The 23,421-nt window shown below is 39.4% G+C and overlaps 1 protein-coding gene across 1 annotated transcript in view; it reads right to left on the bottom strand.

Annotated features, from left to right (window-relative positions):
• The window catches only part of LOC108685530 (zinc finger protein 704), a 93,805-nt gene extending 74,417 nt beyond the window's left edge, over window positions 1-19,388 (bottom strand). Inside the window, exon 1 of the mRNA XM_018190369.1 lies at window positions 17,474-19,388. Coding sequence (XP_018045858.1) covers window positions 17,474-17,863 — 390 coding nt within the window. The 5' untranslated portion in view covers window positions 17,864-19,388. The remainder of the gene's footprint in view (window positions 1-17,473) is intronic.
• Window positions 19,389-23,421: the final 4,033 nt, after the last annotated feature.

The raw sequence follows: 23,421 nt of genomic DNA, 5'->3' as shown, positions 1-23,421 counted from the left end.
TATATATATATATATATATATATACATATATACATCCAAAACGTTCTGAAACTACCGTGTTCGCTTTTCTTCTTTTTTTTTTACTGTACTGTAGCTAAAGCAATATTTCGTGATCAACGTCAATGCATGACTCGCGTATGTGATATAACACCATGAAAATGGTAGTTTTCACCTCGTTTCTTTAGTAACCGTCGTTGCTATGCGCGACGACAAAGCACATAAACGGCTGCCAGAAGATCTACATATCCAGATTTTTACGCGATTTTGGTTTGTGCGTTTTATCCCGATCGCATAATAGACCTATACCAGTGCCGGTAAGTTGCCCATTCAATTCCAATAAGAATGACAATAATAAGTCGTGGCGTTCACGCTTCAGCACACGGACAGCTGAGAGAATTGCGTCTCCTTCCGTGAGGCAAACAACTCTCAGTACATGCTCGCATACAAAAAAAACATATACTACATGCAGTAATAATTACTTTCAAGTAGATTCTCAAAGCTCATCTATCCGCAAATTTATCATAAGTTCATCACAAGCATCAAATTTAATCAAATTATATTCTGAATATTAATATATTTAATACTGCAATTAAGATTATTAAATTAAAATAAATACAATTTGCTCATTACATATAAAAATTGCCTCTTTGATCAATTTTATAATATCTTATGAAAATAAATTCTTGTCTTCAGTATATAATAATAAATCTTATAAAATTGTATAATAAGTATATTTTAAGATTATTATGAAGAAAATATTCTTTGTTAAAGATAACCGTTACTTAAAAGAAGAAAGTAAATTGAGTAATCTTTTCTTAAGCAATAAAAGTATATTTTTCTGTGTGCACAGAACTCGGTCAAATCGCCGATGCGCAATAAGCGTCAGATAATAAGAAGAAAATACCGCATGCAAACGTGATCCCTCGCCGCGTGAATCTCGAACTATTCTTCTATTTTCTCGGCCTACAATCTCCTCGCGATGCTGCGCATCCACATAAAATCACTTAATCGATGAAATGCGGAAGGCCGACAGTCGCTCGCTCGTTCGTCCTACATCGCTGAGACACGAACACTCATGGTTAATAAAATAAATCCGGCCCGAGTTTAGAACCAGAACGAAACCGATAAGAACGACGACGACAACGATGTCGGAGAAACCGGGATTCGTGTGAGGCAGCAGTGAAATCTCGCTCCTTGTTTTTCCTCATGATTGTTGACAGCACGCTAACAACGCGAGCTAAAGACTCTTTCGCACGTCGCGATTCTTCGCCGCGGAAATTCGCAATTGTTGGCCTCAAGCAATCCAATTTATATAATTTCTCGTATAATTTATTTATGACATTCCAATTTCTTTTACGTATTATCCACGTTTAAAGGAAAAATAATATTTTAGTTTTTTTATTTCGTTGGAGTTGATCTTTTTCGAACGAAAATACACATTGAGAAAAATGTTCTGATTAAACGAACAAAATCCAATAAAAACAGCATTTTGGTGAAGTCAAACAGGATTTCTGGTTATGATAAATAGAATTCTATTTATTCTCATCAAAATATTTTGTTGATTTAATCAGAACATTTTTTCAGTGTATAAACAATCGGTAATAAAAGCTGGTATTTATAGTCAGTTCTAATATTTAAGAGCGTCTTAAGTACAGTTTTAAAATGTTATGAACTAATCAGAGAACTGTATTAGCATCTTAAAATATTATTGAGATGGTCTTAAAATAAGATTGACTATGAATACCGTCCAGTTTTATTCTTTATTTGATTTTAATTCAATATTAATCAATTTATTTCGAGGATCAATTCAATTTAAGAATTAGTTACATATTAGATTAATTAAAAATATCTAATGTTAAAAATTAAAGGCTTATAAAGCAACAATCTCATCAAGATTTTCGTCGTAGAAACGTTCTACTCTAAAATGTGCAAAAAGGCTGTATGCATAAAAAAAAATATTAAGAAATCAACCATAATGCTCACACATAATCAAAAATTGTAATTTTGCATGAAAGATTTTAGCCTTGATTTGAATCTATATTGACGTAAGATTTGTGATTGAGCAAATCCTGAATTAAGTGCAAAATAATATTCATTAACATAAATTTAATCAAATCAAGATAAAAATCTTTAAAATAACATTATAATATTTTTGTTTATATTAGGTGTAGTAAAAAGAAATCCATTATTTTTGCATGAAATTGAATGGAAAAATAATGGATTTCTTTTTATTACACCTTCTTATAATTACACCTAATATATAAGCATATTATGATTGATCTAAAAATAGTCTTTTTTTTCTTTACACAAAAGGCTCACTAGGTCTAGGATATACCCCCCTATGCCGTACATGACAGCGTGAAATCTGACGTTAACCACGTTCTGTCAGCTGTTCTTGACACATTAGCGGATCGAGGCCTCGGCCAATTGCAGGCGCGCGGCGTTTCGACACAACGCAACATGTCGCCGTCATCGAAAAGGTTAAATTCTTCATGTACAATTTATCAGCATTGGCGTGACGAAAAACCGTGACGTGTGAAAGCAGTCTAACTACACACGCATGTTTTTAGACAAGGACGCCGCAACGTCAACGACGCCTCTCCCATGAGTGTCCCTCAGCGGATGGTCGGAATGCGCGCGACGCGGCGCGGCGCGTTGTGTACAATCGGATACCTCTCGACCCACTTTTCTGAGAAAGGCCCGACCTCGCTTTTCTCTCCTCGATGTAGCGAGTACGCGCCACTTTTCCTCACGTCCTCGTGCTCCATGCGGCGTAACGCGGCGCGTCCATTACCGACGTCGCGTCGCGGAAATGTCGAACGGAGTTGTCGGCAAAGTTTTATGCAACGTTTTATTTTCTCCCGACATCCGGCGGGACAACATGAATGGCAGTGTCGCGAAAATCATTTTTCTGTACCTAAAGCACGTCGCGCCCGAGACTTACCCGCGTGCTTCATCGCACGCGTGACGAATTCTCTCAGAGGAAATCTATATTCCCATAAAATCTATCGCGCATGCGAGTATCAAAGATAGACGCTCTAAAGTACTGAAAACTATGATCCGCCATGCTTGTCGACCGGAATGAAAACCAGCACTCGGAAAATCGATAAGTGTTACCCTTGAGCGATCAATCGTATAATTTGCAGACGACGACGACGACGACGACGACGACGACGATGAAGTAGACATCGCGCGTTGCTTATTTCCTTCATCTACGATATGCATCAGCGACAAAATCGTTTCTGTGTACTCAAATGCGACTTATCGCACGGTAGAAAAACAAGAAAAAAAAAGGAGAGAAGCGAAAGCAGACAACAATTAATTTCGCACTTTACGGTGCTTACCTCGTTGCATGCATCTCGATTAGCTTTTTGCTAATCGTAATCTGATCGGAGATGAAAAAAAAACGTACATGGTTAAAAGTTGTACAGCAAGATGATTTCCTTGTCGGCTAAGTGGAAGGAATAATAATGATCGCGAGAGATCGACGGTGAGCTCTGCGGAAGCCACACGAGAAACATCGTTCATCTCCCTCCCTCTTAGCTTCCCTTTCCGTGTGTCCATGCGTTACCTCCGCACGCACAAGGTTACATTATCGATCATAATTTACGACGCGTACTGTATCGTTACGTCACCGAGGCTTCGTTTACGAGCGAGTTATCGCCGGGTGGGGAGGCGCGCGAAACGTTCATGCCTTTCAGGGCACGATCAGCTGAGTTCATTGTGTGTGAAGGCAGACATAAATCTAAAAACATTAAAGATAAGATTTACATTGGCTCGATGTAAAGTAAAACATCATCTTTAGTATCTCGACATTGCGTGAAGATCTTGTCATACGTGAGTTTTCTTAAAACGTTAGGAATGCGACTCCCTTCGGACACCAATAATACAAATTCCTCAAATAAGCACGATAAGGTCACGACAAATTATTATCGTTAATATCACACTGAGAAAAATGTTTGGTTGAATTAATTAAAATTTCAATTGAAAATGAACGAATTAGAATTTTCCGCGTTAAATCCGCTAGTTAAATTTATACTGGAATTCTAGTTAATAAAAAAAAAAAACCAGAATTTTCTGGTTCGTCCATTTTCAATTAAACGTTTTGCTCAGTGCATAAAGTTTGGAATGTTCTAATTCTTGCTTTTTTTTTTAAGATCTTTACATTACAATGTTTTATGATACGATGAGTTTATTTTATAAAAATTTTTTAAGAAAATTTATTTTATAATTGCGCTGTCGAACTGAATAGTTCGCTTTATCTCACAAATTAATCAATATGATAATTTATACGTAATGATATATTCTTTTTACTTTTTATATTATACACATAATAATTATAAATGTTAAATAAAACATATTAAATAAATATATTAAATAAATTTCACACATTTTTATTCTCACAATTTGTTTTTATGAGACTTTATGAGTACTGAAAAGTAATTTTGTTTTCAATCAAACATAAGTACTAATAAAAGAGTTTAGATACGCCATAACGCTCCATTTCCTACAATCGATATCTAAACCATATCGTAGCTGTTACCGAACGTTTATGATCATACTTTACATGACGCCAAGTGTTTTATCACTTATCGTTTCAGATTCAATCTGGAAATGTAAGAATCCAATTGTCTTATGTTTAATTACATAAGAAATTTCTTAAATTATTACAATTACGTGGAATTATAATATTTCGGACACTCGCGAATCATTCACGGGAAGAGAATATATATTTTTTTAATTTATAGCAAATTGCTATATATTGTATATTTCTAAAATAGTTAATCACAATTTTGATATTCCAAAAACATTTTTTAATTTTAAGAAACTCCTATAAAAAAATATAAATTCCATTATATTATTTTTTGTGTTGATATAACTTTAAATATAACATTTTATGAATTACACATTTAAATAGTACTTTTTCAATGTAATAATTGAAATAATAATTTAATAGTGTATCTTTTCATATTTATAAATGTCTTAAAAATGTCTTCCGTTAATGATCTTCCCCTCGACAAATTTCTGGATCAGTCAATGATTTCAGGAAAGCGTCGCGGTCCGGATTAAGTGAGCTAAAGAACTTTCGCCACCGCGGTTGATGAAGTTTTCGCTCGCGAGCAATGAGCAGTCATAACACGTTTCGATACGAGCGTGCACTTATTCCGCCACGCGTGGGCGAGTCAGCAGCGATTATTTCGTCCGATGAAATTCCAGAATGGCGACGACGACGCCGGGGGGAGGCATACCGTCACGCGCACGTTCCATTTCGCAATTCCAGCTCGCTGACTTCTTCGCGACCGCAGCGATGTGCAACCCATTTGAGAGGGGCCGCCACGTTGAATACATTTCAACGTCGCGACGAATTTTGCAAACGCGTGCTGCATATATGCATTGTACCGCCGCGACCGTCAACGAAGCCGTTCCAAGGTGATTACGCTCGGGTATGTGCTAACGATTGCAACACACAGACATCAACGACGACGTTGGCGGTGCAGTGGTGTCCGCGACGAGAAAGGGGAAGAGAAAGACTTGAGACAGGCCGGCCGGCCGGCTGGCCGGTCGGCAGCAAGACAGCAAGTCGAGGAGAGAAGGCGGTGTTGTGCATTGCCAGTATCCTACGATCGAGTTTACGAGCGATTAACCAAGCCGGCCGGCACGATCAGCCAGCCATGTTGTTTCCAAACTCGAATTCGAGCTCGCGGGTCAGCTCGCCGAGAGAAAGGTGAACCACCACCTCGCAGCGGCTGCAAGCACCATTATGTCACCCCGTCTTATCTTACTTAGTCTTTTGGTTAAAAAAAAAACGCTTCTTCGCACTGGAATAAACAGATTTTGATACTTAGCCGCGATACTCGACGCACTACGGAATCCATATCGCGGATGAATTACGGCGAATCGTTTAAATCTCTCCGGGAATATCGGTGACGTTCGCTCGGTCTCGACTGGATGAATTTCCGCTTACGTCATAAACTTATGTTGGCTGCAACGGGGAGGGGTCTTTTTAACGGCGACAGAACGGCATTTAAGGCCCTCGTTGCGGCCACTCGAGTTCTCGGGATGTTTCTCTTTGAAGCGATCGTTAACCCGTGAACATGATCACGTTAAAAAAGAAGACCTCTGCTTTAAATTAAAACGTTAAATGTAAATAAGATACTAGTATAACAATTTATCACAATCAACCAAACAAACTTGCTTATTTTATATTACAAGAAGTTTTGCTAAAGAGCTAATTTATTTACTCACTTCACAAATTAATAACTATGGCTTTAAATATTGTATACCTACATTGAAAAAATTTACTAAATCTCAATACATATTTCTCTGAATAGTACTTAATAGTAAATAAATATTTACTTAATTAAAAAATGAGAATTAAATCAAATTAATGGTTTTTGCATCAAATAAACATATGTTTACATTTAGCAAATATTTACTTAGAACTATTCAAGCAAATATTTATTAAAACTTTTTGTAATGTACAAGTACATATACATAATATATGATGAACGAAGAGTGAAAATAGCTGAAACTGATTATAGATCATTTCTATAGTTTGATAAATAAATGAAAAAAGACGTATCATCTTTATGAGCAAACATTTTAACAATTGTTCGTGGGTTAATCTCAACAAGACTTGAGTACTGCGAAATAATCGCCAGGTATGTCATAAGAAATCCTTCGCACCGTAATAACGAGAAAAAATAAAAAAAAGAATTTTAGAAATTATTAATTCGCGATAAACCTAGCGTCTAAGTCTCATTAACTTTTTAGTCTGTTTAATTTACAGCAACTAAATTATATCAACAAAAAGAAAGAAAGAAAGAAATCGCGGGCGCGGCTTTACACGCATGGCCGGCGCGAATAACAGAACGCGGGTCGAAGAACATCAGAGTTGCATTAGATGTCATAAACGTCGTAACATTTACCAGACGCGGAGTTCTTTTCGGAAAGAGCGCATCGTGTCGAGATATTTATAGCAAAGTAGGTAACGCCGAATGTAATAATTGACAGCGCTTGACATGGCATATGTCGTGTCTCAAATATAAAATTGAAAGGTGAGTAAATCAACGAGTTATTCTATATTCAAGCAAAGAAGGGAAATGAACTCTTACCTCACAATTCAAATTTTACATCTGAGACGCTTAGTAACCACTCAGAAAGCTGATCTGCAAATGCCAAGGCATGCGTATGCAACGCACCTACATATACAACAACGTGGGCAATTCCAGTGCATTCGTGAAGAGAGACTTCTCTCTCGTATCTGTTTATCATATGCTTAGACTAGTCGCAAACAACGCATGTACACAGGCTGGCGATGCCGGCTTAGTTAATAGCGTACCGAGTAGATATCCGCGATCCATCTTGCGTAACCTATTTACCAACTAAGTGATGCGAGCACGTATGACATAATTCAGCACAGCTCCGAGAAATCTCTCGAATCATCACGGATGCCGTCGCATTCTTACCGTACACTTGGCGTTAAACCTGCTCGATTTGAATTTTTGCTCGCCCAATATAATTGCAATTTCCAGTAAAAATCTATTTTATTTTAATAAAAAATCAAGAATAGTACTATTTTAATAAAAGAATATAATACATCCAATATGATTACAATTTTGATCCGGTAAATCTATTCTATTCTATTCTAATAAAATCAAAGATATAATGCGCCTTCTAATAAAATATACACATCAATCGTATACGTTTTTATGAATTCATTGCACATTTCCGCGCTCAGCGAGAAGTATGTCAATGCCCGAGAAGTATTGATAATTTATTAAAGATATCATATATGACCGAGAGCAAACTTTCTCCGATCGACGAATAAGAATATGCCTTCCTTATAAGCTAACCGAGCAGTCTCGTAATCTAAACCGGACATTCGTTCGCCCGACCTTCTGTGAAAACCTTCTCATCCGTGATGTGAAATGACGATCCTCGTAGTCGAAGGTAAAGCCTTCGTGATGGATTTTCCACTTCCAACTTCGAGATAACCTTGACAAGAGAGAAAATTAGAATCTGAGAGAGAGAGAGAGAGAGAGAGAGAGAGAGAGATTGGCCACCTGCCGTCGGCGGCGAGAGTAACTGGAGCGATGAATTATACGTTGGATATCATCTTGTGGCAGCTGTTGAACGGACGTGGACCACGAATGAACGCGACGACAAATCGAACAAGTCGGCGGCTTCCGCGGATAAGCGAGGCCACGGCGAAAAGCAAGGAGATATTAAAACCGGGAGCCGCACTCTGGCAGAGAGATAAGACGGTGTTATTTGCCGGAAGCGTTAGCCCGGCGCGGCGCAGATAATGCGGTCCGATTGCGGTGGTTTACGAGAGAGAAACATCCGCGACGGAGAAACGTCACGCACGTCCGTGAATGCCAGATGCGTGGTGCTAAGGCAAAGACGCGGGGTCGATCAAATATTTGTACGCTAATTCCGTGATGTTCGGATATCGTCAGTAATTCCCACTAATAATGCACGGTAATACTGTCCAATTGCTAGTAATGCTCTCGTATATTTGTGTGAGTGGCAATTTCTACAGTGTATATATACTGTATTCCATGTGTGTAGTTTCTATATCAAATATTGGGTCAATGACGGAACGAAGTACCAGATGCGAGTGCTTTCGAGGTTAACCGACCTACGGTGCGTTATTAGACGTTATAAATCAAGCAGATTATAAAAATCGTGAGATGTGTCATTTTCAATAATCATCGAGTCTTTTAAAAGTAAAACACCGAGTTCTCGCGATTTCGTAAATCATTCCTCGAGTTGTGCTGAGAAAGTGCAATGTCATGTACTAATAAAGCAATACATTATTCAAGTTATCACCGAGTTGCGTATCGATGTCTCAATCTTACGCATACAAGATTCGCCAGGTCATAATCTATACGCCACGCCGGCGGACGCAAAGTCCGCAATGCATTCTCCAGAACGTTGTTTACGTCTCGCATCATTGTAGACGTGCGCGCGGATATATTGTAATTGAGGCCAGTCGCAGGTTCGGTCGCGGCGCGGCGGCCAGCCGGCCGGCTGGTGCCGCGATGTCTATCTTTGGATCGCACGCATGAGAAATGTGTGTATGGACTCACTCGCGCGCGCGCGCGCATGATCTCTTACTCAATCGGCTCACGCCCGCCGCACTGCACTCAGCACTATGTGCTGTGCCGTGCCGTGCCGTGCCGGTGACCAGTGACACCGTTAAACGCGGCCATTATTTCGAATGCGTGGCGGATATTTCCGTAGTGCGTCCCTAGATAGTACCGGCCGACCAGCCGGCCGGCCGGCTGGCAAGCCGGCCGGTCAGTCGATCGACCGCTCGACGCACTTACGACTTTCCGTGAAACCAACGCACTCCCACCGCGTAGCGTTCCGCGCGCCGCAAAGGTTCCGCCATCATCTCCGTTGTCGCAGTGAAATGCATGAGTAGCGACATGCTCAGCCGCATCCGTTTTTTTTATCGCCGAGAAACTACAAAAGAATTAATAGTACTTTCCAGCAAAAGACACCGTGTGACACAGTAATCATTTCATTCTTGTTTAAGCCCACTTTAGACAATCTATAATTCGCGATCAAATTCGGAATAGAATTCTATTTATGGTTTTGCATGTCATGTAACATAGAAAACATTTGAAGAAGTAAAATTCAGAGATATATATTTTTTTTACAAAATATATATCAGAATATATTATATTTAGAAAAAAGTATAAATAGATACATAAAATGATAAGTAGAATTTTATCTTGCATTTGGTCGCGAATTTATAGACCGTGTAAAGTGAGTTTTACAGTGGCAAACAAGGATGTAATGATTCACTGCTTTACACTGTCATCTGTGTCTCTTGCTAGAAAGCACCCTAAGGCTCTCTCTCTCTCGATTGGCACCATTTTGCAGATCGTTGCGTCTTACATGAAAATATTAATGCCGCGTGAAAGATCGGAGAATCCAGATTTATATCGGATATTTTGTAAATTTTATAGAAAAAAAACCTTTGAAGGAAAAGCCCCTATTATGAGATACCGAGTTCATTTTGAGTAAATGCTAAAAGTCTATAGGCAAAATTTAAAAAAATAATAGAAGGAAATTTAATAAGCTTTAAGATAACGTTATATAAAATTTAATTTAAATTCCATTTTTTTTTTTGAAAATTAAAGAAATGTAAAAAGTGAGCAAATCGCAAAAAAATTGTGCTCCTAACATGAGATGCCCCGAGAAATCGATAGTAAAACGTAAGGTATATCAGTATTAAAAAACTTTATTTAATGTTTCTAAAATACAAACAAACACAGCGTGTGCGAAAAGTAAGTATACGATAGATTGTAACCAGAACTCGTTTTCAGATAGTTGAAATCAAGCATCGCAGAAATAAGTACTCGACGTTCATTCCGATTGTCTTTTTTATTATTGTACAATAACATTTATACTTTAGCAATGATTTTCACATGAGAATTATGGGTTATTTCATATTAGAAATATCCTAGTTATCTCATATTACGATTTCCACGCTTTATGGTTTTACGATCATCAAATCTAACTTCTGCAATTAAACAATTTAACATATCCCGTATTTTTTTATTAGTACGATCTCTATCACTACATGAAGAATTTAAAGCCAAGTATTTATTTATTAAATAATAAACAAGGTTAAAAGGCTCATCTCAATGAAATTTGAAGACATCCAAATTCTGAAATCTTGTTTTACAATGACCACAGGCATGATCTAATAATGAATTTTCTACTAAATAGTTTTCAATCCAAGAGCAATAAATAAATAATTGATGGAACCAATAGATAGCGTTTATTAGTTTAGCAGAAAGACTGCTATCTCAAATTAGGCGCCTATCTCATAATAGCGGGCTTTTCTCTAATACTTTTTTTTCTACTCTGATAATATTCAGAAAATTGAGAAATATAAAAAGTATTAAATACATTTAAATCCGAAAGATTAGTATTTTCATTAGATTAATACTGTTCTCCAAGCATAAAGGTTTATAATTAATATTCTTTCAGTCTTTTGCTTGATTCAATTATCTTTAGCTTTTACTCCGTTTATTTATCAATGAAAAAACGATAAAGATTTTATTGGTAAGAAATTTCCGCATGCTTATTTATATAAATTCAATTTATATCTCCGAAATTATTTGAGATGTAAATTTAATGCAGAAATTTAAAAAGGTTGTGTATGTTTGTCTACGCAAAAAGTACTTCCCACCATCGAAGCCCCAGAGTTCCGCCACCTTCCGTCGCAATGAAATGCGCGGATCAGAGGTGCTCAACTCCGTCCGTCCGCGCGCGATCATCCATTGGCGTCGACGATGACGTTCCGTGTGTATATATTTATATAGCTCAACTTTGCAAAAACTACGATTAACAGTCAACTACGAATGGAGATTTGCACACCTGCCTGGTGGAAACGTGACGAGTGATCAAAAGACTCAAGATTGTCATCAAGATCTTTTGGCACAGAAACACGCTAGCTGTTAGTCATTCCTAAGATGTCAAGCTAACTATTTGATACCGACGCATTTTGCAATTCGTGCCTCTACTGATACATCACGTTTTAGAAATAGGCGTTTTAATAATTAAAACGTGCTATTGAATTTCTACACTTCTATATCTACTTAAATTTCAACAGCATCGCGAAATGATGATTTTCTTCGCAGTTCTACGGTTTAATATGCGTCAAAAATATATGTAGCCTCAATCATTTACGTCATTAATCTTTAGCTCAGCTGCTTTTATGTCATTAATCTGACATACATCTGTATTCGGTAAATATTTTATTTCCTTGTTTGCGTCTCCTTCATATTAATAACAAAAATTGCGTTTTATACTTCGATAAACCGAAGTTTAAATGTTACCGTGACAATCATTTATGTTAAAAATGGGCTCAATAAAGAAGTGATAATTTATGAAATTGTGCGACATTTCGAAAGTTCATACCTATGTAACCTGGTTGATGCGACCAGTTAAAGGTTAATCGTGAATTAACATTTCGTCGTACATGAGTGAATGCGGACGAAAATAATCTGCATCTGCATCTCAAATAAAGTTATTGCCGGAGTATGCATGCAAGAAGATACAACTATAGAAATGTAAAGAACCTTCGAAAATTACCGCCTACATTACACGTATTTACATTATCAAGCAAATAGTATTCATTATTTACTTATTCACAATTAAGACGACCTTCGGCGTCGTTAAAAATCCACGTGCGTATCTGCGATAGATTCCGCCTATTATGCGTAAACAAAATGCCTACGAATTGTTTGAAAGATTGTTACTACGCCTTCGGTATTTCTATCGGGCCATTAATCACGGCGCCTCGCGATTAGAGTTATAGGCGTCGACGCAGCCGGGGCATTAAAACCTCTCACGATTCCCCGGGAAATTGGTTCACGCAGCAATCGTGCGTTTACACTCGTGCATGTAACGGAAATACGATTCGAAAGATCGTGAGATTTCGCAAAGGAGAAAAAGGAAAGAAAAAGAAGAAGAGGAGAAAAAAAAAATTCACGATATACGATGCCTCGCGTTCGGTACAAAAATCACAGCCGGATACCGATAATAAGCGGCCTCCACGCAATGTTATACTACGCACAAAATATCACGCATTTGTCGCAGGAATTCGATCGTAAATCATAGACGCGCTAACGGTCGGTCGAGCGATCGTCGAAGCAGCACCGCATCTACAATCGGATGGACGGGGAGGGTGGAACGGAAGAGAGAGAGGGGGGGGGGGAGATACAATAAGAGTCGCGAGAGACCGGACGCGCGCGCGGCATACTGCGCGGATCCGGTTCGTTTTTCCACGGCGCAACCGCGGTTTCTGCGAAATGGAGCCGAGCCGCCGCGCGCTGGTCACGCCTGAGCTGCCTAACGGAGGTACAGAGATATTGCGTTAATGCGTTCCACGTGGGGTCACCCCGGTAGCCGGTGCACCGGCGAGTACTACCGTATCCGCTTCGCGCGCGCAATAGAACCGCGCTCGCACGAACGCACGCTCGCACTCACGCTCACGCACGCTCGCATGCACGCTCGCTCACGCCAGTCGCAGTGCCTCTCATTATGAGTCTTACCGCGCCCACGTAGCGGTATCGCGAGGAATACACTATGTGTATTCTTCCGACATGCTTCACCGAGTGTAATGGCATATTTGTACACTGAGAAAAAAATATAGTTAATTTTAATAAATATTTAGTTCAATACTGCCAACTAAACATTTATTTATAGTAAGTAAATATTTTGTTCAATAAAAAAAATTGATTGATTAAATCAAATTAACATTTCTTGTATCAAATAAATATATCTTTATATTTAATAAATATTTAGTTGGCAGTATTCAATTAAATATTTATTAAAATTGACTATTTTTTTTCAGCGTATGTATACGTATTGTATCTAAAAAATAAATCCTATTCCTCCCTCTCCAATCTTGGGAAATTCCAACTGATGAGCGTATAAACTTTGGATGTTGTTAAAGATTGACGAATATTATTTTGTAAACGGGGATTAAGAAGAGAATTATGTTAATCTATGAATTATTACTGAGTTTTCTTCGTTAAACGTCGCTAATATCATATCGATTTTATTAAAAAATTATTATCGCTAATTTATTATCAGAAATCATCGAATTTATGGTAAATATTATTTATGAAATAATAAATTATTACTGCATGTTAGTAAAGAATATACTATTGCACAAGTAAATAGTGTAAAATAATTATATTAATTGTTGAAAATTTTTGTTCTTTAATAATTTGTTCTTCTTGTGTTAAGCGACATTTATAGCGCGGTATATATTTGCACTGCAATTTCGTGAGTGTGCAAAAATGGACGCGATAGAATGGCACCGCGTAATTCGAGTCGGCTCCGGCGAGAAAATTGACGGATCGCGCATCGTATACGACATCGTGTGACGTCAACGACACGAGAAGCATTTCCCTCTGTTAACCCACTCGTTAACCCGTCCGCTTATCGACTTTCAATTTTACCGTCTCAAGTCTGTGGCGAGACATTTCTTGGCCCCTCTTCATAAATTCACTGTATTTGACACGGCAACATCGGATATTGATGACGCGACATGTAGTATATTGTTCTAAAAAATTTCTATTCATTATATCGATTCATTTTATATTATCCAATCAATTGTATTATCACTATTATATTAATTTCATAAAATAATTTCGTCATTAACTTCTACAATATAACGCACTTTAAATTAAAGGGAGATTTTAATAATCTCTGTATTTTTATTAACTTTAATAAAACTAAAAAAAAGTTAAACAGTTACTGCATTTAAAAATAGCTACATCTTTGTTTAAAAAAGAGAGAAACAAATTATTCATATTTCAAGAATTTATACTTATCAAAATTTTGATGCCATTGGCATTATTTTTGTCAATTTAAACAAGATTTGCAAACAAAAATGATAAATGATGATTAAAAAAAAAAGACTATGAGGCGATAAATACATTAAAATACAATTTGGATTATCAAATTATTTGTCACTTTCTACCATTAATCATTTTTCGAGAAATATAAACTTTCAAATATCGAGTAGAACTTGCTCGGCGTTGTCACCTTCCTGAATTTTCTATCGCGGGAGGCGAGACTTTCCGAAGGTGGAAGGCGAAACAGGGTTAAAGGTGGCGGTGGTTGGATTCTCCGGTGACGGAGCCGGCGTTCTACCAACGCGCGCTCGAATTGGGATGCAACGCGTGACGAGGTGAAGCTTTTCCCTCCCTTCGTACCGTCATCTATCTCGTCAGCGCAAAGGGTAAGAGAGAGAAAGAGAGAGAGGGGGGGGGAGGGGAGAAGGAGAGAAAGAGAGAGAAGAAAGATCGTGCTCATGCGCACCGCGTAAATGGGGCAAGCCACTCGATCGTCCACTTTAGGAACGGGGTCACGAAAATTAAATTTTCTGATTAACGACACACGCGCGCATCGGCGTTCTCGTTGGTCGCGACGTGTTTCACGATTCTTCTTTCTTTTTAATAGCCCGCGTATCTTTATCCAGCATCGTCGCTTAGGATGTCGCGTTCGCTGGGATATAAAGCGCTTTTATATACCGCGCGTACGGATTCGATCAGATTTCTGAGCGTCTTTAAAGCGGTGCCTTCAGATCGGCACGTCTAAATGCTCGCTTTTATCAATGCAGTTTACTTCTAATCCTGTTTAAACTACAGATCCTATAACAAAATCTGGCCACGAGAAATTTTGTCACAAAATAAAATGGAAAAAGAAGAGTATATATATATATATATATATATATATACTTCTTTTTATATATGCTATCTCATTTGAATTTTTATATTATCTTATTCATTCTAATTTATTGAAGTTGACAAAAATGACGGGTCAATAAAAAAATTTCTATCATCTTGTGACCAGACTCTGTTATAGGATTTCTGTTATAGGATTTCTACTTTTTAAAATCTTTGAAGTGAAACCTAATTCTAAAGACTGAAATTTCAATCTCAAAACTTGACAATCGAGCCACTCCTTCATCCTGTCACAATTGTCACTCTTTGTCACTCTTTAAAATTAGATTCTACTCGAAAGATTTTAAAGAGTAGATCTAACTAACTCTTTATCTCTAGCTCTAAGAATTAGAAAAAGATAAAGAGCAAATTGAGCCGAGATGATTGAAGTTAATCTACATTGGTAGAAATGGGCATAAATTGTCGATGTCGAAACATTCGTCGGCGGGAACTGTATCACCTAACGAAATTAGATTGCGCTCGGATTCTGTGACTCGAATCTGTTGAACGAGCGTGTATACAACTTCACTCCGGAGAAGCCGGGCGTCGTGCGATTTACAGGCGGTTAGCGTGCGCGCAAGCGCGTTGTGTCTGCGTCTTTCATGCTAGCGAGAGTCCCGGGATATGACGCCATATCTCGTACGCGCTGCACGAGTACGCCCGATATTACGCCTTCGATTCGTTAATCTTCTTAAGGATCGTTAACCCGCTACGCGCCAAGAATACCCAAATCACGTCGACGCGATGTCTATAACCGACGCCGTGAGACGCCGCGTGAAGTCGCGCGAAGTCGCGAGGCTTTTACTTTCGAATTAGTGCTTTCCCGGCGAATGAAAACGTTGTTTTATTATCGCCAAGTTTGTTTTGTATTATCCGCGACTTTCGATTCTCTCATCGACGCTCGAACTACGCAGCTTTCAATTTTTAACATAGACGTAATAGATATATAGACTCTGAATATTTCTTGAACTTTGCATTTGGAGATCGATTGTACATCTTGAAATGAAGTGAAAATTATAAAAGTAAGCAAAATTTATTAGAATCACAGTTATTACACAACCCTTATCCTAAAATTCTATAACTTTTTTCCTAATTTCTAGACAAAATTTTACCTAATTTTTTTTCAACAATTTTTTGAAATTTTTTATATTTTCGTGGTGAATTATCGTGGTTTGGAAATTGTTTAATATTTTGTTGAGAGATTTACATAGCAATGTAAATTATATTAATGTTGCTTGCATTTTTAATTGTTAAGTTGATAATATTGAAAATTATAGGTGTGACGTATATAACTTCTTTAAAGCCAAGAATTTTAATTTTCCAAGAAATCTTGTCAAATTTCCTGACTTTTCTCTGAAACCAGTTTTGAAAATCTTATAGAATACTTATGACTTCATGGTCATTATGACTTCATTGGTCAATACCTAATAAACTTGTTCATTTTTGTAATCTCGTTTCAGGATACACAATTGTATCAGGATACACAATCCCTGTGCTTCATTAAAAATTGAAGCGTCTTTCAGTTTAACTATTTTAGAAAGAAAGAAAACGATATAAATCAAGTTACTTCACTCTTTTCAAATAGAGACAACTTCATAGAAATGCGCAGTCTATTCTTATTACGTCCACGTAATAAGAATTATGGTTTTTAAGAACGTCGCGTGTCATGTGGATTGAAGTTAGCATAACTAAGAGAAAACCAGTATTTTTCATCGAGAAAATTGGCGCTCATACGATTTCACTGTCTCTCAAGATGTCTATAAATCTTTGGCACATACCGTGAAGTCTTTCAACACTCAATTTATGATACATCTACGATAACGAAATGATCTCGTGAACAATATTTATTTCATCATTGATTCGGTACACATGTGTAGTCTCTAAATTTTTTCAAGTAGAATTTCACATTCTAAAGAGTCAAAATTGAGTCAGTCTTAAAAAACATTGGCTCAATTCTCAATCTTCAAAATAAGATTCACTCCAAAAGTTTCAGAAGGTATGTATTATATATATACATATATATGCAAATCTAATTGAATTTGCATTTAGAATATCAATTTAAAGGCATACAGTTTCATGCGAGTAACACCAATAAAGTTTGACCACTTGTCACACGTGCGCACACACACACACACACACACACACACACACGCGCGCGCGCAGATACGTACGCATGTACGCAGAATGTAAGTTGTCGACGGACTCACCTCTTGCCCGTTCGGGGCAATGACCACGTCTACCTCGTCGAGATGCTGGCGATGCTCCGTGACCTCCGCGTGAATCTCCCTACCGTTGTACGTTAGATAAACCTTCTGACCGGGTACCAATCGCGCGCCAGTGACGGAACCGAAGCCCGGTCCGATGAGATCGCGATCGGTGTACTCCTTCGGACTCGGCGGACTGCCGCCGATGATGTCGAAACGTACGGAATACAAAGTCTTGCTCGTGCCCGTGACGCTCTTCTGCCCCGGTGACTCGGCGGTCTGCGGCGTCTTCACGGCGCAAATGGCGCCGCTGTAGTACTTGCCGTCCTGACCGGGAGCGCACACCCTGGTGCCGATTATGCTGCGCTTTGCTAGCCTCTTGCCCGTCGACATTATTTGTTGCTTCTACCAGGCGACGCGATATCACTCGGTTTCGCGCAAATCAGAACAATTCCTGTCCCTCACTCTCTCTCTCTCTTTCTCTCTTTCTCTCTCTCTCTCTCTCTCTCTCGCTCTCTCTCTCTCTCCTTCTTCTTCTTCTTCTTCTTCTTCTTCGTAGCGAAGGATCATTCGATCATTCTCATCGATCGTTTTCGAGCGCGGAGTCCCGTTGTGCGAGGCACTCGTTGAACGCGCAACGCGACGCGAAACATTCACACGACCAACTTTACACTTTACACTTCTGTCCTTGACGTACTTGCTCCTGTCCACTCGACACACTCGTTTCCACTGTCCCTGTCCTGCGACACGTTTTCAAACGTTCTATCTCTCCCTCTCTCGATTCGACAGTGTTCGAAGAGAGACGAATTGATGGAAGGTTGCCGAAGTGCACAGCGAACGCGATTCACAAAGTCATGCAGGAATACACGTTTAAAAGTTTAAAATTCCAAACGCGAGGTAAACGACTGACGCGCACTCCCGAAAGATGATCCTTTTGAACTCGAGCACGCCGCCGCACGAGCGAATTCCTAAGAAGGCTCGCTTTCTTTTTGTCTCGCTTTAGGTCATCGTAACGACCAGCAGCTCCTCGTCACGTACCAATCACGCCGTTGTATACCTGCCACCGACGATGGTGGCAGTGTGTTTAAAAGTCGCAGGGGAGGGGGAATAGGGCAATAGGGTGATCCCTGTACGACGAGGATCTTTAAGCGCGCGGCGGCCTCCGTGGCCTGAACACAGAACTCAGCGTATCAACAAAGCGGCGTGCACCGTCGCCCGCGTTCGTCACGCCGTCCGCATATTCGAGGCACTTCGTGATCGATTCGTGGCGATGCGTTGGCGTGCACACGACTGACAGCATAATAATACGTGGCTAACGCGCACCGACGTTAGACGGGGGTCCGATGGTAGACGGCGTCCTAGCCGGATCGTTAGACTCGTACGTTTAATAGCGATCCGCACAGGAGAAGGACTCGCGGCGCCCGACATGTGACGCACAGCTGAGCGACCGGGAGGGACTGAGGACAGACTGCCAAGCGGCTTTCACTGCGCCGGCCGGCCGTCCGGGAAAAACAGCTGATAGATAACAACAAACCCACGTGACCCGGCCTCGAGCGCCGATTGGCCGTTCGCGCTGACCTACTTACTCCGATTGGCCCGCCGTCCGGACAACGAGACGAACGGGAAAAAGTCGCAGGCTTAGAAGCCTAGGCAAAGAGCGCCTGCTCGCTCAGACTCTCCACTTCACCACGCTTCTCTCCCCCCCCCCACCCCTCTTCATTCTCTCACTCTCTCTCTCTCTTTCTCTCTCCCGGCGCAATTTCCCCTCTCTCGTCCCTCCGTACTTCACCAAACTCCATACTTCGGGCTTGCGTACTCGGCGTTCCCGGTGTTTCTGCGAAGCGACGGACGCCGACTTGACACGCCCGCGTATCTCTCGAGAATACGCTCTCACGATCGCTTTCTTCATCGGGCCGGTTTGGACGAGGCAACGATAGAGGATGAACTGCATGGACGGTTCTATTAATCTTAATCCGTCATGGCGGCGATCAGCTGTTGCCGACGCTACGCACGCCCTACGGACGGTTGTTTTTCGCCGTCAGCTGAGAAGCCCGGTGACGAAACCGACGCGAACGACCGATCGCCGTTGCGCGGGGCAAAGTTTCGCTCCGCGAGATGTTCCCACCAACATGCCGCCCACCCCTCCACTCTCTCATCCCGGCAATACCATACTGCGTCGTATTCTCCGTGAAATACATCATATTTCGGTGAGAGTTCGCTACGAGGAATTACCTGCACGCGCATCGAGCGCCGAAACGATCTCGGCTGCGCTCCGCGTCGCGTTTTCGCAGAGCGGAGCCGAGCTTTCCACTTCAGCTGTCAGTGCTGTTCGGCCATTTTGCGTCAGCTGAGTCGCCCGGTGACGACACACAGCGAGTGGAGGGTCTGCGCGCGTCGAGGAACGCCGGCGTCCGATCCACAAAGTGGAGCATGTCGTTTTGCCAGCGATAGACATTTTCAAAGCTCGCCTTTAAGCTCACAACGGCAGCGGAGTACAAAAGGATACGAGCATTATTGTCCTAACGGTGTAACTGCATGTCCTATTCTTGTCGTTTGTAAAGAGCAACGCGTATCGAGTAGATAATAACTTCGACGTCGATGTTACGGCCGAATCCGTATACGAGTTGCATTGCAGGCCGGTTGCATTCGTGATGGCGCATGCGAAGAAAGCCGAAGACGCGCGTCAGCTGAGGGCGCCAGCGATGAAACGCGGAAGAGTGGATGGTCTACGAGAGCTCGGCGATGACGCTTGACGCTCCGGGTTCCGTTCCCGGCGTCCGATGCGTAATAGACGCGCTTTTTCCTCGACACCGATGCTCGACGGACGAACGTTCGTCGAGCGTGACGCAGGATTACGATTCGTTAATTGTCGCAGGTCGATCCGAGGTCATCCGAGGTCTCTCTCGGATCGGCCCGGCCGGCGTTGATTCTCGCAAAGGTGCACGATCGTCGCTTTGCCGAACGCGATCGTCATGGCGGCGCTCGGAGGACGCGCGATGAAAATGGCCGGAAGATGTTACGAGGGGGACGGTCGGACGTAAAGGAGGAGGGGAGAGGAGAAGGCGGACCGGTGAAATAGAAGGCAACGGTCCACGGCGTTCCCAGCAGCCTATCCTAGATTTATTTCCGTGGACGTTGCGCAATATGCGCGCCTCGTTGATCAGCTCGGTAATCGCTGACCCTTATTATAAGTACAGAGGAAGGATAATGAGCGATCATTCGTGCTGAAATCCTCGATGATTTTCTTGTTTCCTTCGTTAACTCGTCATTCCATTAGCTTGATATATCTCAACTCTTTAACAAACAATTAATTTAAGTCTGTCGTCGCGCCACTGTGACGAATGTCTGGAATGTCAGAAATTTCCAGGAAGCAGTCAGCTGCAGTACGTTAGCAGTTTATTAACGGATTTGAATAGAATAATATTCCGACAGATTATAACAGACCTGTCCAATTTGAACTCCGGACGCAAACCCATCCAAGCCAAACGCAAAGCCATCGACGTAAAAAAATTCAATGTAAGATTTTAAGAACTATAAACTGTTGATAAGCGTTGCTTAGATGCGTATCAACTTTACAGTCCCCGAAATTTTATCCACATTGAATTTTTTTACATTGATAGTTTTACATTTTAGCTCTGGAGCTCAAATTGGACAGACCTGGATTATAGTATCCACTGCTTCCGCATTAAGCTAGTGTTCTAACAAAAATCAAGATTGCTACTTTGTATCATTTAAATAATATGTTCCATTTTAGTAATTACGAAATGATAGATTTTGCTCGGGTTCTGCATTCGATCTGTCATCTTCGTATTTCGCTAGCAAATTTTATTGTAATTTTATTGGTACTGTTGAAAAAAATTTGTATTTGCGATCATTTTATAAAATCTGTTTCTGTTTGTTTGGCTATTGATAGTCACATTTATGTATGTGTATTTTCATATGTACATAAGAGAAAAGAAAGATCGATATGTAAAAATACATAATTTCTAACGTAAATATATCATTTACATTAATTCTATTAATAATAGATAAATAAATAGCCAAATTTTTTTTATAGCCAAATGTCTACACAAAAAAAAAAATTTTATATGTTTTAATGTTAAGATTGAGCCGATTTCTCCTCATAATTGATCATGACTTAATTACAGGATGAACATAATTTTATTTTGCACAGATTGATGAAAACATGACATTTTATTTAACTTATACATAGTTATTATTGATTTTCTATTGTTGTTCGGCCTTATGTCCGAATTAAGATTTTCGAGCGATTTAATGACTTAATATTTATAACTGCTTTTATATTTTTAACTGCTGTTCGAATTACGTACCGTACAAAATAATTAGTCTTTGTTAACATTAACTTGATAGAGGTTAAAAAAAACCATCTATTCATCAAATTTTTCATGTAAAATGTGTAGCAATAAGCATTTAACTTGGCTCATAATTTACCATTATAAATTTAATTTTTAAATAAATAAATATAAATAAGTGTAAATAAGTATAAAATATAAATATACATTTCGTTACATATATCTATAGATACGTTATGCAGCTCGATTTATATCAAAATTACTCGATTTATATCAAAGATATTATGAAACTAACCACTCAGTTATTCCGTTCTTCAGAAGAATAGCTATGATTGGCTAATTTTGTAACATCAATGTTATAACTTCGGCGTAAATCGAGCAGTGTAAACGTATAAGTCATAGTCTACTTATTCTTCTTGAAAAAAGCATGTAACGCACATTTAGTGACTGGGAGATTATTAATCTCGAAAATAGATCTAATTGATAATAAATATTTCGAAATCGTAAGAACTACAACGAAGCACTAATTTATTTCATAAAGTTTCTTAGGTATCATATTTAACTAACTTGAATATTGTTACAATTATTAACAAATAAAACTGACTGCAGAAGTGTATCGAGAATCAATTTTCGTATCAATTATCGCCAGAATTCCAATCTCGCGATGCGGCATGAATCGCAATAAACAATTAAGCACGAAAAGAGTTGTTGTATAAAGTACATTGACACATATATATCTAGAATTAGAGTTCTAAAAATAAACTTTTCTTTCTCTTCATTTTTTTCTCTGAATTAAAGACGAGGTCGCTCGCAATGAAAAGACAAGGCAATGGAAATAACAATATAACTTAAACACAAACGTTTCTCATCTTGTGTGTGTCAAAACATGGATACATAATGTCAGCGCATACTTTACAGCACCAGAAAACTTAGGGAAAGTTTGCATTGCTATTCTACTAAAGTCGGGTGCATGTTTTTCTCAACGGAGAACCGCATGGGGCCTTATCACGGTCGTTCCTTTCGGTTTGTGGTAGAGATACTTTTTCCTGGAAACGTTTTACGATCGGACATTGTCATTGTGTTCGCGCTTGGTGAGCATGCTTCGTCATTCTTACAAAATTTGTATAGAAAGACACCCCTTAATTTTTCCTGAATTCTTGAATGGCAATGAATTAGGTAAGCAATTAAAAAATTCTATAAAGAGAAACAAATAATGTTGTGTAATTCAAAAGTAGGTATATGCTCGTTTCCACCAATGTAAACTAACTTTATCTCAGCTCAACTTACTCTTCGTCTGTTTCTTTCTAATTCTAAAGATTAGAAAAAGAATAAGTTGAACTGAGATTAAAGTTAATCTATGTAGAAATGGACAATAGTCATCGCAGGTAAAACTGACCAAGTAAATTTAAAAGGCCTTCTACAATAAACCTTTAATCATAAATCACAAGCTAAAAAATTGACCAATCAATTTTTAACTTCTGATTTATGACTAATAGCTTATTGTAGAAGGTCGCATACAATGTATGTTTTCAAAACTTTGCTTTCTCATCAGTAATTAGTTCCAGCCCTATAGAATTTGATAAAGGTAGTTTCCCCTCCTCCCGGCTAGTAAAATATCTCTGCGCCATAGATTCCTGG

This window comes from Atta colombica, unplaced genomic scaffold (genome assembly GCF_001594045.1).
Source record: "Atta colombica isolate Treedump-2 unplaced genomic scaffold, Acol1.0 scaffold153, whole genome shotgun sequence".
In the NCBI taxonomy this organism is placed as follows: Eukaryota; Metazoa; Arthropoda; class Insecta; order Hymenoptera; family Formicidae; genus Atta; species Atta colombica.
Note: the sequence above shows the minus strand (reverse complement) of the source record. Positions and strands in the feature narration are given on the sequence as shown.